Below are 15,560 nucleotides of genomic sequence, written 5' to 3'. Positions count from 1 at the left end.
AGGAGGAGAGAGAAGTTGTGTTGCCAATCCAAAGCTGTTCCATGGAAGAAAGATGGAAAGTCACATCCTGTGTGGTTTACAGCCACTGAAAACTCACTGGAGGGTCAGCTTTGAGTCAGTTCTGACTGGATAGCACTTAACAAAAATAATGTATGTGAGTATATATTCATATGTTATTGTTGTTATGTACTGCTGAGTTGGAACAGACTCATAGCTGAACTTCCAGTGGATTTTGTTGCTGTTGTTGTTAGATGCTGTCTGGTTGCTCGCATATCATAGTGACACTATTTACAACAGTTTTGAAGCCTGAGAAGTCCTGAGTCAGTATCACTGACTCTGACACACCTACTCCCATTGCCCCAGTTGCTGTATCAATCCATCTCATCCAGGGTCTTTCTCTCCTGTGCTGTCTCACCACCCTTCACAGCATGATGTCCTTCTGCAAGGACTGGTCCATTCTGGCCATGTACCTAAAATATGTGAGATGAAAATTCAAAATCCTAGCCTCCAAGGAGAAACAGTTTCACCCTGTCCAAGACAGACTTGTGATCCATAGTAGGTTCAAGACTCTTCTCCAGCACCACAACTCAAAGGCATCAATAAGTCTTCTGCTATCCTTGGTCATTGACCAGCTCTCTGATGTATGGCAAGTAATTATGAAGACCATGGCCTGAATCAAGTGCACCATATTCTCTAGACTGACATAATTTTCTTTTTAGTACCCTGGAGAGGTCTCTGACAGCAGATTTTCCCACTGCAATTAATTTTGACTTCTTGACTGCTGGTACCAAGAGTGTTGATTTTGGAGTCAAGCAAGCAGAAAGTGTTAGCAAACTCAATCTCTTCTCCATCCATCATGGCATTACCAATTGACCTAGTGGTGAGAATCTTTGTCTTGACGTTGAGCTTCAATCCATATTGAAGACCACAGACCTTGACCTTCTCCAGGAAGTGCTTCAGGTCCTCCTCAGTCTTGGCAAGCAAGGTTGTGTCATCTCCATAATATAGGTTGTTGATGAGTCTTCCTCCAGTCTTGATGCCACATGGCTCCTCATAAAGTCCAGCTTCCTGAATTATATGTTCTGCATATAGAATGAAAAGGTATGCATCCCTGATGTACTCCTTTCTTGATTTTGAACCATGCCATGTTTCCTTACTCTATTCTAAGGACTGCTTCCTGGCCCAAGTGTAGGTTTTGCATGAGCATGATCAAGAATTCTGGGATTCCCATTCTCTAAAGGTTAGTCAACGTTTTGTGATCCACACAATCAAGTGTCTTTGCATAGTCAATGAAACACAGATAAACATTCCTCTGAAATGCTTTCCATTGCATTTTAAGAGGCAATAAATCACATGGAAGTAGATTATTCATCATTCTCCCATACAAAGTTGTGTCATCTGCATAACATAGGTTGTTGATAAATCTCCCTCTGAACATGATGCCACATTCTTCTTTATAAAGTCTAGTTTCTCGAATGATTTGCCTACCATAGAGATTGAATAGGTATGTAGAAAGGATACAGCCCTGATGCACACTTTTCTTGATTTTAAACCATCCAGTGGTCCCTTATTCTATTCAGATAACAGCTATTTGAACAATCCCAGAACACTTGATTGTACTTATGCAAACCGTATACTTGGATCAAGAGGCAGCAGTCAGAACAGAGCAAGAAAACATGGCATGGTTCAAAATTGGGAAGGATGTGAATTAAGCATGTGTCCTATCTTCATATCGTTTCAATCTATATGTGGAACAGATTATCTGGGAGGCTGGGCACTATGAAGAGTGTGGCACCAGGATTGGAGGTAGACTCATCAACAATCTGCGTTATGCAGATGATACACCCCTGCTTGCTGAAACTGAGGAGAACCTGAAGAAGGTTGCTGCAAAAGGTCAAGGACTGCAGCCTTCAATATGGATTGAAACTCAACATAAAGAAAACAAAGTTTCTCACTATTGGGCTGATTGGCAGCATCATGATAGATGGTGAAGAGATTGAGATTGTTGACAGCTTCAGTTTGGCTCTACAGTCAACACTCTTGGCACCAGCAACCAGGAAATTAAAAGATGAATTACATTGGAAAAATGTGCCGTCAGAGACCTCTCCAAAGTAATGAAGAGCAACGATGTCAGTCTGGAGACTAAGGTGTGCCAGATCCAGACCATGGTCTTTGCAATTACTTGCTATGCATCAGAGAGCTGGGCAATTACTAGGTATGATAGAAGGAGAGTTGATGTCTTTGACCTGTGGTGATGGAGAAGAGTATTGAGGGTACCATGGACTGCTAAGAAAACAAACAGATTCATCCTGGAGAGGGTGAAGCCAGGCTGGTCCTTGGAGACAAGGGTTCTGAAGCTCTGTCTGACATACTTTGGACATGTTGCAAGGTGGGGTCAGTTCTTGGAGAGGGACGCCATGCTTAACAGGGTGGAGAGCACACAAGAGGAAGATCCTCAACGTGATGGATTGGTTCAGTTACTGGGGTAATGGGAGTAAGTGTGTCAGAGACCATGAGGTTGGCACAGGATAGAGCAGGGTATAACAACAATATATGTGTTATGCAATTCCTATTCTTCTCAATGTTCATAATGTTAACTTATTATGATTCACAGTCAAATGCCTTTGCATAGTCAATAAAACACAGATATTATTCTGATATTCTCTGCTTTCACTCAAGTTCCATATACATCCACAATGATATATCCCTGATGCCACAGCCTCTTCTAAATCTCACTTTCAGTTCTAAAACTCAGTTCTCTGTCAATGTACTTTCAATTTATAACTAAGTGGATAGCTGTCCTGGGAAGTCAGCAGGTGACTAAGAAGTGATTCATGCCAATCTGACACACAAAGAGAAGACACTGAAAACTTTAAAGAAAATACAAGCAAAACCATCTGCAGGCCATTTACTGTCAGAGAAGGTCTTCCTAAATGCCTTAAGTAATTGCCTTTGAAGGCATAATGCTGTAAGAGATGTTTACAATGTTAAACTGGGGACATCTAGAAAAGAAAAAAAATGTGATCAGTGATAAATCGCCGGCTGTTTGAAAAAGCCAGCCTTCCAGAATGATTCATCTCCTGGGATTTCCAGGTAACTGTAATTTTACTGTATTCTCAGTGTATGGAGTGGCACATTGGGTCGGATTGGCTTGCATGCTAGTTGGCATTTGTGTTGCCCTCTTCTTGGTAATGTATGTATGATCAGGGCGGCATAGGGTTGGTATGCTGATTACACATCCTGAGGAGGAGAGATCCTAAACAGGAGGAGAAAAAAAAAGCAACAAAATACTCAATTGTAATTCAGAAACCTTTATGACCTATGCTATGCCAATGACATCTTGGTATTTGATTGCAACCCATCATTTCTGATTTGAAAAAAAGTGGGCTATTTCTCCCCAGTAAAAACAAAAACAGCTCAAACTCTCCAACACAAAAACCTCAAACTCAAGGTCATCTAGTTAATTCAGAATTCTAAACAAGCAAAGATCATGGAATGGGAGGCCTGTGGCCTGCGTTGTTTGCATTTGCAAGAGCCTTTTGGAGGTGGTCATTGCTTAACTCCTCAATGGTAATGTGAAAAATTCACTTTTCCTTCATGCAGCAGAATTGGGAGACTTCCATGAAGAAACTGATAGGAATCATCTGGCACAAACCCGGTATTTACCAAACCAAGACAGTTTAGAGAGCCAGATCGTGCACTTTCATCAGAAGCACGTGTAAGTACTTTCACTGGTTTCTCATTCCACCACTTGTTGTTCACAGCGCTCAAGTTGACCCTTGACTCCTAGCAAAACGATATACGCTTCCCAGTGCTGCACCATTCCCATGATCAGATGTGAATGAGACCACTGTGATTCATAGTTTTCACTAGCCGGTATTGGGAAATAATAGAGCTCCAGGCCTTTCTTCCTAGTCCATGTTGGTCTGGATGCTGTGCTGAAACTTTTCTCAGCATCACAGCAAAACAAAACCAGCGAGATAGAAGGGTGGTGACTATATCCTAGGTTCACCTGCATGGAAAGTAAGAATTGTAGAGAACACAAAAGCTGAAAACATACTCCTCAAATCAAACCTATCATGTTTGAGAAGCTTCATACTTAAAAAAACACTGAGCTTAAAACATAAAAATAAAAATAAATAAAAAAACCCAAACACACACCCACTGAGCTCCTGAAGGAGATCACAAGCTGAGAGTGTCATCACTGCTATATTGGTTAGGCTCATCAATAACTGGCTCTTTCTCCTCGCAGAGGTAGGAGCCCAGCGGAATCTGACATTCTGTTACTGGACATTGCAAGGAAGTTAGACATGTATGGCATCAGGCCTCACCCTGCTAGTGATGGTGAAGGGATGCAGATCCATCTGGCTGTGGCTCATATGGGAGTCCTGGTGTTACGGGTAAATCTTATTTCCTTTAAGTCTTCAACCTGACGAGGGATTTCATTGGCTCAAGGAAATCTCATCCCTAAGGCTTACCACCAGTGAGAGGGGGAACAAATGCTTGGAATCTTTTGTAGCGTCTTCTCCATTCAATGTGCTTTCCTTCCATTTATAGTCCATAATGGACTTTTTTTTTTTTTATTCTGAGGAGTTCATTCATTATATCTGGCCAACACGGTAAAGAGATGAGGTCAAGAGACTCCTTGGAACTTCTAGAAGACCTAAACATGAAAATGGATCTTAGCGTCCTGAAAATGTAGGCTGTGACAATGCTTTCATCGTGTCTAAATCCACAGAAGGATCCAATATGTGGTGTTCTAGTTCAGTTACTGATTTCAACCATGGGAGAAAAAGAGGTGACCCACTGATTCCAGAATCAAATTCGAGCACTGAAGTAAGTTACTGAGCAGGCCAGGTACAGACTGGGCCAATAGACTCCTGCTCCTCTCATTTATTGATCTATAAAGTTTTCAAGGATTAAGCGTCACATTGTTGGGCCACATTGATGGCCCAATGGATCAGAGGCATAACCTGTTCAACCAAGAAAGACTTAGCACTCACACCATTCTAACCCTTCACCCTTGTCATTTTTACCACATGGAAGACGAAAGAGAGGCTAGGAAGCAGGGCCATTATGTGGTTATTATCTCCTTCAGTGAGAATACTTCCATGGACAGCTGGAAACAATGTTAAAAAAAAAAAGAAAGCCCACCCCACTGCCAGGTGACTCAAGTCCAACTCATTGCACAACATATAGCAAGTCTCCATCATTTTTCTGAGATTGTGAGTGTGTATGTGTGTGTGTGTGTGTGTTTGTGTGTGTTTGAGTGAGTGATTTGAGTGAAATTGTACAAAGCATATTGGCTTCTTATTCAATCTTTCACATAAATTTTGCTTCATAACATTATATACAATAACCACAATGTCTCATCATCTCCTTAGTATATGTTGCCTTTACCATAACCCATCTTTATACCTCAAATTCATTGCTGTGCACTCAGAACTGACTCATAGATGGCCCTTCAGCAGGTCACCTATGCACAAGAGAAAATTGCCCATCTTTCTCCATAAGCCACTGGTAGATTTGAACTACTGGAGAGGTGCAGGCTTTGAGTTAACGCCACACTGTCCCTGGACACCCATCAGAGCTCCCTGTAAGCAGTCATTGTCTGCTTGTTAACATTTACTGCTCCAGCACTCATTTCTCATTCCTGGTAACCATCCAAGAATGGTGCTGAGTGTAAACTTTCTTTAGCTTTTTATACTAGCAGTTTTATACAACATTTGGGGTTTTTTTTGTTTTTGTTTTTTTGTAACTGAGTTCACACAGCATAATGTCCTCTAGATTCATCTCTTAGACAGCGTTTGCTTAATTCTTTACCAAGTTTTATGTTACACACACACACACCACACACACACATATCCCCTGTGTTATATAAATATTCTATGTGGTTTGTACTATAGTTTCTTTAACCATCTGTCTGTTGATTGACACATATGTTGTTTGTATCTTTTCATTATTGTTAATAATGGTGCGGTAGACATGACCATGCATATGTGAGTGTCAAAAGAGCATGAGCTACATGGGGATGGCCATATGTGACCTTCACCAACTTCCCAAAGGAGAACTCTGTCAGCAACACAAAACCAATTTCCATGAGGTCAGACATGTCCCCTATACTCCTGCACCTCTTTCTACTCATCCCAACATTGATCTTACTTCTTTACTGGGTACACACACACACACACACACACACACACACACACACACACAGCCATATTGGGGAAGCCAAAAGGTTACAATTCAGGTTACTAGCAGAAGGCAGTCAGGACAGCTTCCAAAATGTGCTTGTAGGTGCCTCAGCCTTGAGCCTGCTGGCTTTAGACCAGTATTACAAAGTTCTTTGTGTTGCCAATTGTGGCTCTCTAACCCCCTTCCACCCTACCTTCCTCCCACCCCCTGCCAACCACCAAGTCTTTCAACAAGCTTGGGCAAAAGGCTTTTAGTTCCAGTTCCATGGCATAGCAGTCCCAAGGTCCACTCTGTCACATGTCAGGTCTCTTGTTCACTGCTGTGTCTGCTATGGCTACTGCTCCCTAGTCTGGCTGGTCCAAGAATCTCTGGCCCTGAAGGAGGTCCTACATTCTTTTGCTTCTTCTTTGTTGGTGGGGAAGATCCTCCAATTTTGCTACTGGATCCACTCAATTTAATGGCAAAGCTAGCCAATCTCCTAGTGAGATTGCTGGATCAAGTGACATTTCCACTGCTAACTTTTTAAGGAAGTGACAAACTTATTTCCACAGTGGTTGTACTATTTTAGATTCCCACGAAGCCTTTATAACAATTCAAATCTCTCCACCTCTTACCAGCATTTGCTGTTTACTGTCTTACTGAATTTGCTATTAGGGTTGGTGTGAGATTTTATCTCATCAGTGTTTTGAGAATCTCGCTAAAATGATGCAAAAGGTCTAGAGAAGTCTAACAGGTGGATCATGGCTGAAAGCAGAGAATACCACCAGAAAGATGTTCACTTGTATTTTATTAACTATGCAAAAACATTTAACTGAGTGAATGATAATAAATTATGGATAACATTGAGAAGAATGGGGATTCCAGAACACTTAATTGTGCTTATGTGGAACCAGCATATAGACCAAGAAGCAGAGTACCTTCTATATGGTTTTCATCATATTAGTTATTCTTTCTCTTTAGAAAAAGCTTTATTAATATAATTTCATATCTTTCATATATTTCTCCTATGTATACATTTCACTCTTTTTCGTATATATTTACAGAAGGTTTTTGTGTGCCCAGGAGCCAGGACCAACTCATAGATGACACTCAAACAGGTTTTCAGAGGCTGAAAATCACACCCACGGACCTGCTGGTTGATTCAATTTGCCTGGCTTGGGGTTGGCAGTGAAACTCCTTAACACTATCTATCTCCTTTGCATGGCCTTAGCAAACCAGGCAGTGATGATACTCTTCTTGAAACCTGCCTCATGTTTCTTTACAGGGAAATACGAAGATAAATACTTTCAACTGGGCGAAAATCCGTAAGTTGAGCTTCAAGAGAAAGCATTTTCTTATCAAACTTCACGCCAACATCCTGGTAAGTAGCTTTCTAGTGAAATTGTTTTCTTTCTGTGCACTTGGGGGTTGCTTGTAGTTTCTCCAAATGGTTTGAATGCAAATGCTGAAAGTTGACTGGCCCTTAGGGGTGATATGCTTACTCCCCTCTTTTGCATCTGTATAAATAAAACCAGGTCATTTTTTTATTAAAGGTAAAACATTTTTTAAAAGTCAACTGACAGTTCAGAATCAATAAGCTAATTGGAAAATGGGGTGTAAGACAGATCTATTTGGAAACCAATTTTGCAGGGTTTGGATGACTTCAATAAGAGTTGCCAGATGTAGGACTCACACATACTCAGTTGACAGTATTATCTCTCTTTTGTAAAACACAGTCACCTTCTTTCCTTATGCAAAAGCTATTGAATATCTATCATCTATGCTATCACTTCTATCACAACAAAATGGGTGTGTGGGTGTGTGTGAGTGTGTATGTGTATTCACATGTGCGCACACATAAGCAACAGAAGCGATTTTTGAGCCAGGCTGCAATGGACACGTAAGACAAAGGCAATAGAGAGGATGTCCTATTTTTTCATTTTATTTTTATTTTTTTTAAATTAATGACTGTTTACAGAGATTTTGGATTTCCATTCATTCACTGTTGCATTTTTCTCCCTGCCCACCCCTCCCCCTAGTTCGCACTTCTCTTTGAAAAGTAAAAGAAAAATTATTTCATTGGTATAGAATCCCCCCCTCTCCCACCCAGAGTACACTCTACTAGGCAACCTTCATCCTGGAGTCTTGTCATAGCCATAACACCCAATCATATATCACTTCTAAACAGTTCTCTCCCTCATCTGTTTCAATGCAGTATACATTATTTATCCAATTTTTCTCAGTCTCACCCTAACCCTGATGTCAGTCCCGTTCTACAATTGTGGCACTATGCAACACCTGTTCTTTTGTGACTGAGATATTTTGTTCAGCATTATGTCCTCCAGGGTCACCCATTTTGAATAATATTGCATGAGTTCCTTGTTTTTCAATGCAGCGTAGCATTCCATTGTGTGAATATACCACAGCTTCTCTATCCATTCATTTGTTGATGGGCACTTGGGTTATTTCCAACTCCTTGCTACTGTGAACAAAGCCATGATAAACATGGGTGTGCATATATCTGCCTGGGTGGCAGTTATGGTTTCTTTATGGTATATTCCCAGTGGTGGAATTGCTGGATCAAATGGTATTTTTATTTGCAACTTTTTCAGAGAGCACCATACCACCTTCCACAGTGGTTGCACCATTTTACACTCTCAGCACCAGTGAATAAGGGTTCCAGGTTCTCCACAACCTCGCCAGCATTTGTTGTTTATGAGGATGTTTGATTAAGAGCAGATTGTTGTTGTTATTATGGACCATCGTGTTGGAACCGACTCGTAGCTGACCCATGAGCATGTTTTCAGAGGCTGTAAATCTCAATGGAAATTTCCCACCTTTCTCCCACGGAGCCGCTGGTGGATTTGAACCACATACCTTTGGGTTGGCAGTGTAACTCTTTTATCATTAAGCCACCAGGGCTCTAGGTAGGAAATGAAAAACGGAGTAAATGAATTTTTGACCTGCAGAAGATCTAAGCATTTTGAGATATATTTTTTTAAAATAAAAACTTAGCTTTCTATGTTGTTGTTGTTGTTGTTGTTGTTGGGTGTCATTGAGTAGGTTACTACTCGTAGTGAACTTGTGTACAACTGATCAAACCTTGCCCGATCTCACACCGTCCTCATCATCTCCACTTTGCTAGCCCTCATTGTTGCTGTCACTGTATCAGTTTATCCCCCAGGAGATTCTCCTCTCCTTCTCTGATCCCCCACATTTTTGGACCTGACACCTCCTGGGACTGACTGACCCCTCCTGACAACATTTCCAAAGTACACGAGATGAAGTCTCACCTTGCTTGCCTTCCATGGAAGTGTTCATGTGAGCAGTTTAGTAGATCATTTCCAAGTTCAGACAGGTGTTCCAATAGGAGTGAGAGAAGGGAAGCTGGCAGAGTATGTGAGTGAGCTGTGGGTGGGGCTGCTGAAAACGGGGTTGTAAGCATGCATGTACCTTCGGGCTAGTGAGGACACAGTGAGTCAGATGATGGAGGAGACATAAACTTTAGGTCTGAAAGGCCCATTTCTCCTTAAATATGCTAAAGTGTTCTAAATGGGTGATAGTGATCATCATAGAACAAGGCAGCATGAAAAGAAGGGTTTGCAACTGGTCCACTAAAAAAGGCTCACTGACTTGTAATCGTCCTTACAAACCCTACCATCTGTAAAGAAATCCAGCCCGCTTTCTTGTTGGCCATTTACAACTTTTTGTTACCATCAAAGTGTCCTTTGATGTTCATCTGAACCTAATTTACAGCTTCATAAAAATGTTCCTGGCAGAGAACAACACTATGATCCACTGAAGCAAGTGTGCAAAGCGAGATTTCCTTTTCCGAAAAGTCTCTGTTTGTGGACAGTGGCCCTGTCTGTTCCTCAGAAGGTTGCCAATAATTTGGTTTCCCAAGTGAAAAAATCAGCAAGTTGGCTGCACATAGCCCTGGTCTAAGTGTTTGGAAGGGTTTTGGTCATCCTGAAGGATGCTTCATGGAAATTGGTTTATACAGGTGTTATGCAAGGACACGTTGGAGTTCACCATGGCCAGCCGAGACGCCTGCAAAGCATTCTGGAAGACTTGTGTGGAGTACCACGCTTTCTTCAGGCTTTCTGAAGAGCCCAAATCAAAGCCCAAAACCCTCTTCTGTGGTAAAGGGTCCAGTTTCCGCTACAGGTAATTAAATATTGCATGTAGGCAAATCACACACAGAGGCTTTTTCATAACATTTAAAGTGAGAGAAGGAGCTCCAATTTCAGAAGCAATAAAGAATCCATTTCTATCACTTGAAAGATGAGCTACCCTTCACCACTCATTCCATGTATGGCGTATCGTCAATGTTTCCCTACTTGAAGGCCGAGAGAGGGTCGGTCCACCTGGGATCCTTGGGTCAAAATCTCTGCAAAGTCTGGGCGTGAAAGATACAACTTGAGAAAGCATGGTCAGGGAACTTACAGTTTTCCTTATAGGCAACTTCCACGCAGCCTGAGGAAATGAACACTCACCAACATCCCTTACGAGGTGGTTAGGCTATGACAGGGGTTGTTGTTGCTGTGTGCTTTCGAGTCAGAGCCAAAACAGAGGTGACCCTCTAGTGGATTTTCAGAGGCAGTAAATTGCCATGGGAGGAGGTTGCCCATCTTTTCCCCATGGAACAGCTGGTAGATTTGAACCACGTCCTTCTGGTTTGGGAGTGTGATTCCTTGCCACTAAGCCACCAGAGCTCCCTTTTGTAGGAGATCAGGGATTGAGACTATGGAGCTGTTTCGCACCAGATGATCCTCACGACAGCCAGCCCCTTGGAGGAGTCAACTCCCAGTTGGTTTTATTTGAAGGTCAAAGAATTCTTTGGAAGAAGCTTTCAGAATGCTTGAAGTAAAAAAATATAACTGCAATGCTTCCACGTAAGGGCTTTTTCTCATCTTGGAAATGTGCCTCACTTGGGGAAGTCTGCCCCACTGACCGCACTGCTGTCGAGCTGAGCCGGATGATAGTGACTCTCCATCGAGATTTTGAAGTGGTAAGGGGGACTTTCCATCTCCCCCCAGAGGAACTCGCTGGGCTCGAACTGGCCACTGAGCATTACACCACTAAGGATCTTTTTTAAAACATTTACTTTCCCCCATCTCTCGCTCCACTTAATTTTATATTGGTTTGCATACAAGATTCTTATACATTGTTTATCATTCATGTACATTGCATCTCACACATTCCTACAGTGCCGCTGTGTTTCAAACTATCACTCATGGACATTGTGTTTTGTAAAATGATTCACCATTCAGCTATGCCCACCATTATTACCCCGTCTTTTCAGGTCCCCACTGGATCTTTCCTAATTCCTTCACTCCCCAGAGAAACCTTTTTTTAAAAGAAGAAAATGTCTTTTTTTCCTTCTCCATTTAAAAAAAAAATGGAATCTTTAATTGAAGCTTACAAATCATATTGGTGCTTCTCTCAATCATTCACACACATTTTTATAGCATTATTTACTATTGATTAATGTAATTAATTGATTACAAGGTCTGATCAGCCCATTATTGTATGTGGCCTTTCTCGTTACCCACTTTATCTGTGTAAGTCTTTTTCACTCCCCCCTCTCTCCCTTCTAATCCCTCGTAACCATAAAAATGTACATATTTTTAATGGAATCTTTCCAAAGTGGAATCACCAAATCCCTACCCTCTTTAACAGATGATAGGGAGCATATTTTGAAGGTGGCCTGGTAAGACAATGGTTTAATCACCGGGATGCCAATCAAAAAGTTCGCAGTTCGGACCCACCAGCTGCTTTGAGAAAGAAAGATGTGACAATGTCCTTCCATAAAGATTTACAACTTCGCAAGCCCCGTAAGGCAGTTCTGGGCTGTCTGATAGACTCATAATGAGTCAGCATTGACTCTGGCAGTAGGATTTTGGTTTATGGCACATTTATTACCTTTCACTTAATAACCTGAGTTATTATAGGCATCACTTCTTATCTTCTGCTTGAAACTGTGGTGATGACCTCAGAATGTGGTGGGAGAGGCATAGCTGGGTGCCACAGTGATAAATAACACTGACTTTTTGAGCTTTATTATTCTTGTGATTTCTTGTGTTGTTTGGGGTTATTTTCGTTGTTGTTCTGCGCTTCCTTCAGCATTCAGCTGGCTTTCATTGCTAGTGCATGCATGGCTTAAGTAACTCTCTTCTGCTGTTGAATTAGCTGTATTTCTCCTGCCATGCATGGGGGAATGAGATAAACAAACCTCAGTAGAAGGAGTATATAAAGTGAGAGTCAACTGGCTCTGATTTGGATGGAGAGGAAAAAGCCTTTGAAGAAAAGGACTCTTTTTCAAGCCCACACTCTTAAACTGTTAATATAGGCCTTTTTAGAGGCTTATAAAACACCTGTCTGGGTCTCCACCTGACCTCTAATATTCATACACATTGTGTTTCATTCATGTACATTGTGTTTGATACAATCTTTCATTTACATTGTGTCTCATATATAATCATTTATATACCTTATATTTTATATTGTTAATTACTATTGATTTATGTCTATTATCCCATATTCTCAAGTCCCTATTAAATGTTTCCACTAACTTCACCTCCTCATCTACCCACTAACCTTTGCTATCTAGTGATTTCCACCTTTCCCTTTTTTCCTACCTCTTCCCCCTTTTCCCTTCCTCTTTTGGACATTTATATACCTTTTGCTCAGTTATCCTCCTATTTTTTTATATCTTTCTATGTTTACAATAATGGTCTTATGCAGTATTTGTCCTTATAAGTCTGAGTTAGTTCACCCAGCACAATGCTCTCCAGGCTTTCTCTGGGTCTTGAGTAGTTAAGGTTGCTCTATATCTGATCCTCGCTCATCTGGAATTTAGAAGTTTGAATCTAACCATAGAAGCCCCAGAAGAAAGACCAAATGATCTACTTCAGCCACTGAAAACCATATGGGGCACAGTTGTACTCTGACACACATGGCTTCACCATGAGTTTGAATGGACTCCATGAAAACTGGTATTACAGGCTTTGTCTCACTTGTTAATGTTAAGGTCAGAGGTTCATGACATGTACCATTCTCTTGGACTCTCGTGCTTTAAACAAGAAATAAGATTTTCATGCTTCAGTGACCTACTGGCTTAGAATTAGCATTCACATAATACTTAGTGAGAGAACTCAGTATCATATGGACAAGTACTGCATAAGACCATTTTTTTTATAAATAGAAGGATAACTGAGCAAGATGTGTATATAAAGTTTTGAAAGAGGAAAGTGTGAAAAGGGGGAAAGGGGGAAGCACTAAGATAGCAGAGGTTAGTGGGTGGATGGAGGGGCATGAAGGAGTAGGAAAGATTCAATGGGGGCTTGAAAAGATTGAGTAATAATAGGCATAGATTAGTAGTACTTAATGAAAAAATATAAAGTATACGAATGATCGTGTAAAGTCCAATGTAAATGAAAGATTGTATAAAACATCATGGACATTTAGAATAAAACAATAAAAAATATGATTTGCTAAGTGAACTAACTCAGTCCCATAAGGATAAATACTGTATAAGACGATTATTGTAGAGCAAATATGAGGATTGGTGGGAGGGAGAGCATAGGGCTGAGGATGGGGGAAGGGGCATTAATTATACAGGTCCCACAACTTGGTGAATGGGAGGTGGTGCAGAAGGAAATGGGAAAGATCCAGTGTGAAAAACGATGTATACAATCTTTGTAAATAAACCAGTATAAAATAAAAATTTTAAAAAATTAAACAGAAAAAACTATGACTTATCTCCTTTTAATAGTGGAAGAACACAAAGACAACTTTTGGAATATGGGAAAAAAGGGAGGTTGAAGAGTTTGCCATTTGAAAGGTACTTGCTTTTCTCTTTCTGTGTCTCATACTCATTTTAAGTTGAATTTAGAGCTTGATATGTATCTTAGTATTCACATAAAAACCCTGGAAATGACTAATCTGTTTGGGGATTTCAGGAAACATTATCCATCTCAGTACCATGAACGACAGTGCAGGTCTTCGCCAGACCTCCTCTCGGATGTGTCAAAACAAGTAAGATTTCTGAACATTCCTACTTCTTTAGGTAAATGTAATGCATCTATATGCCAAATGCTTCCAAGAATTGATTCTGTTAGGATCCCCCAGTGTGGACAAAAAAAAAATGTTACTGTAATTTAGCCTCCCAAGGAAGTCTGGCAGCCCAGTGTTTCCAGCTGATAGAAGATCCTTTAGTGAACCTTTTCGAATGGAAGACTCTGGCATATCTCCAAACTGCACCCTATACTGCCCACTTATTGCAAATTGCAGTGCCAAATGAATTTCTATGGTATTGGCTTTTTCAAACTTGCACCCCAGCTTTCCCACCTATGCAGTTCTGAAGGCTTAGAAGATAGAAAGGCTTTGGCTATTGTTTAAAAGCGTTTTTGCTGTGTGCTTTGGCAATTTGCCTTAAGAATGAAGTATTCTTTCTGTGGAATGGTGAGTTGATGGCTATCTTCTGAGTTTTACAGTGTGAACCAGGTTAAATGTTTTTCTTTTCCTCTCTTTAACAATAAAAGTCCAAAATGCATATTGATTTTAGGTCCCATAAACTTTTATGTCTTTGTTTTGGTCTTTGTTGAAGTCAGAAATTTTTGTATGAAAAACATGATAGAAGTATAATGATAGGAGTGACATACCACCTATCCCTCATGCTGTCCACAACCCTTTTTATTACCATTTCATAGAAAATGGGGAGGTGGCTCGACCAGGGCGCTTAGGAGATTTGCTTGAGGGCAGCAAGTCCAAGTCAGAGCAAGACGAGAATTCAGACCTCCTAACTGCTAGTCCTTTGAAATAATTACTATACTACTTAAAATTCATCTGTATAAACTCTGAGTTTGGGAATGGGGTGACATTGAGAAGGAATAGTGTCATATATGTTTTCTAACATATGAATTGTATTAGGGTAGAAATTATTACTATATATGTTGTTGTTGTGCTATGAGGTATTGTGCTCTTGAGTTGGAGCCGGCTCCTGGCTGACCCTCCAGTGGGTTTTCAGAGGTTGTAAATCACATGGGAGGAGAATGCAGCTTGCCTTCTTTGGGTTGTAAGCACAGCTCCTTACTACTAAGCCACAAACACTCCAAGTATAAATATTATATTTAATATATTAAAGATATAGAATTTTAAATATGCACACGCACGTGCGCGCGCACACACACACAGAGTGAGTTTTGGTGGCCTAATGGTAAGAACTCTGAGAAGAATGGGAATCCCAGAACACTTGATCGTTCTAATGCGAAACTTATACTTGGACCAGGAGGCAGTCGTCAAAACAGAGCAAGGGAACACTGCATGGTTCAAAACTGGGAAGGGTGTACGCCAGGGATGCATCCTATCTCCATACCTTTTCA

At 40.8% G+C, this 15,560-nt stretch overlaps 1 protein-coding gene across 2 annotated transcripts in view; it reads left to right on the top strand.

Annotated features, from left to right (window-relative positions):
• FRMD7 (FERM domain containing 7) overlaps nt 1-15,560 on the top strand; it is an 85,843-nt gene that overhangs the window by 66,974 nt on the left and 3,309 nt on the right. For both annotated transcript variants that reach the window (XM_006881800.1, XM_006881801.1), the window contains exons 6-11: nt 3,604-3,718; nt 4,253-4,400; nt 7,460-7,555; nt 10,178-10,341; nt 13,952-14,020; nt 14,139-14,214. In XM_006881800.1, coding sequence (XP_006881862.1) covers nt 3,604-3,718; nt 4,253-4,400; nt 7,460-7,555; nt 10,178-10,341; nt 13,952-14,020; nt 14,139-14,214 — 668 coding nt within the window. The remainder of the gene's footprint in view (nt 1-3,603; nt 3,719-4,252; nt 4,401-7,459; nt 7,556-10,177; nt 10,342-13,951; nt 14,021-14,138; nt 14,215-15,560) is intronic.

The sequence above is a fragment of the Elephantulus edwardii genome, unplaced genomic scaffold, assembly GCF_000299155.1.
Source record: "Elephantulus edwardii isolate Elephantulus edwardi_28Jun2011 unplaced genomic scaffold, EleEdw1.0 scaffold00016, whole genome shotgun sequence".
Classification (NCBI taxonomy): domain Eukaryota; kingdom Metazoa; phylum Chordata; class Mammalia; order Macroscelidea; family Macroscelididae; genus Elephantulus; species Elephantulus edwardii.
The sequence above is the reverse complement of the archived record's forward strand: the minus strand, read 5'-3'. Positions and strand labels throughout refer to the sequence as shown.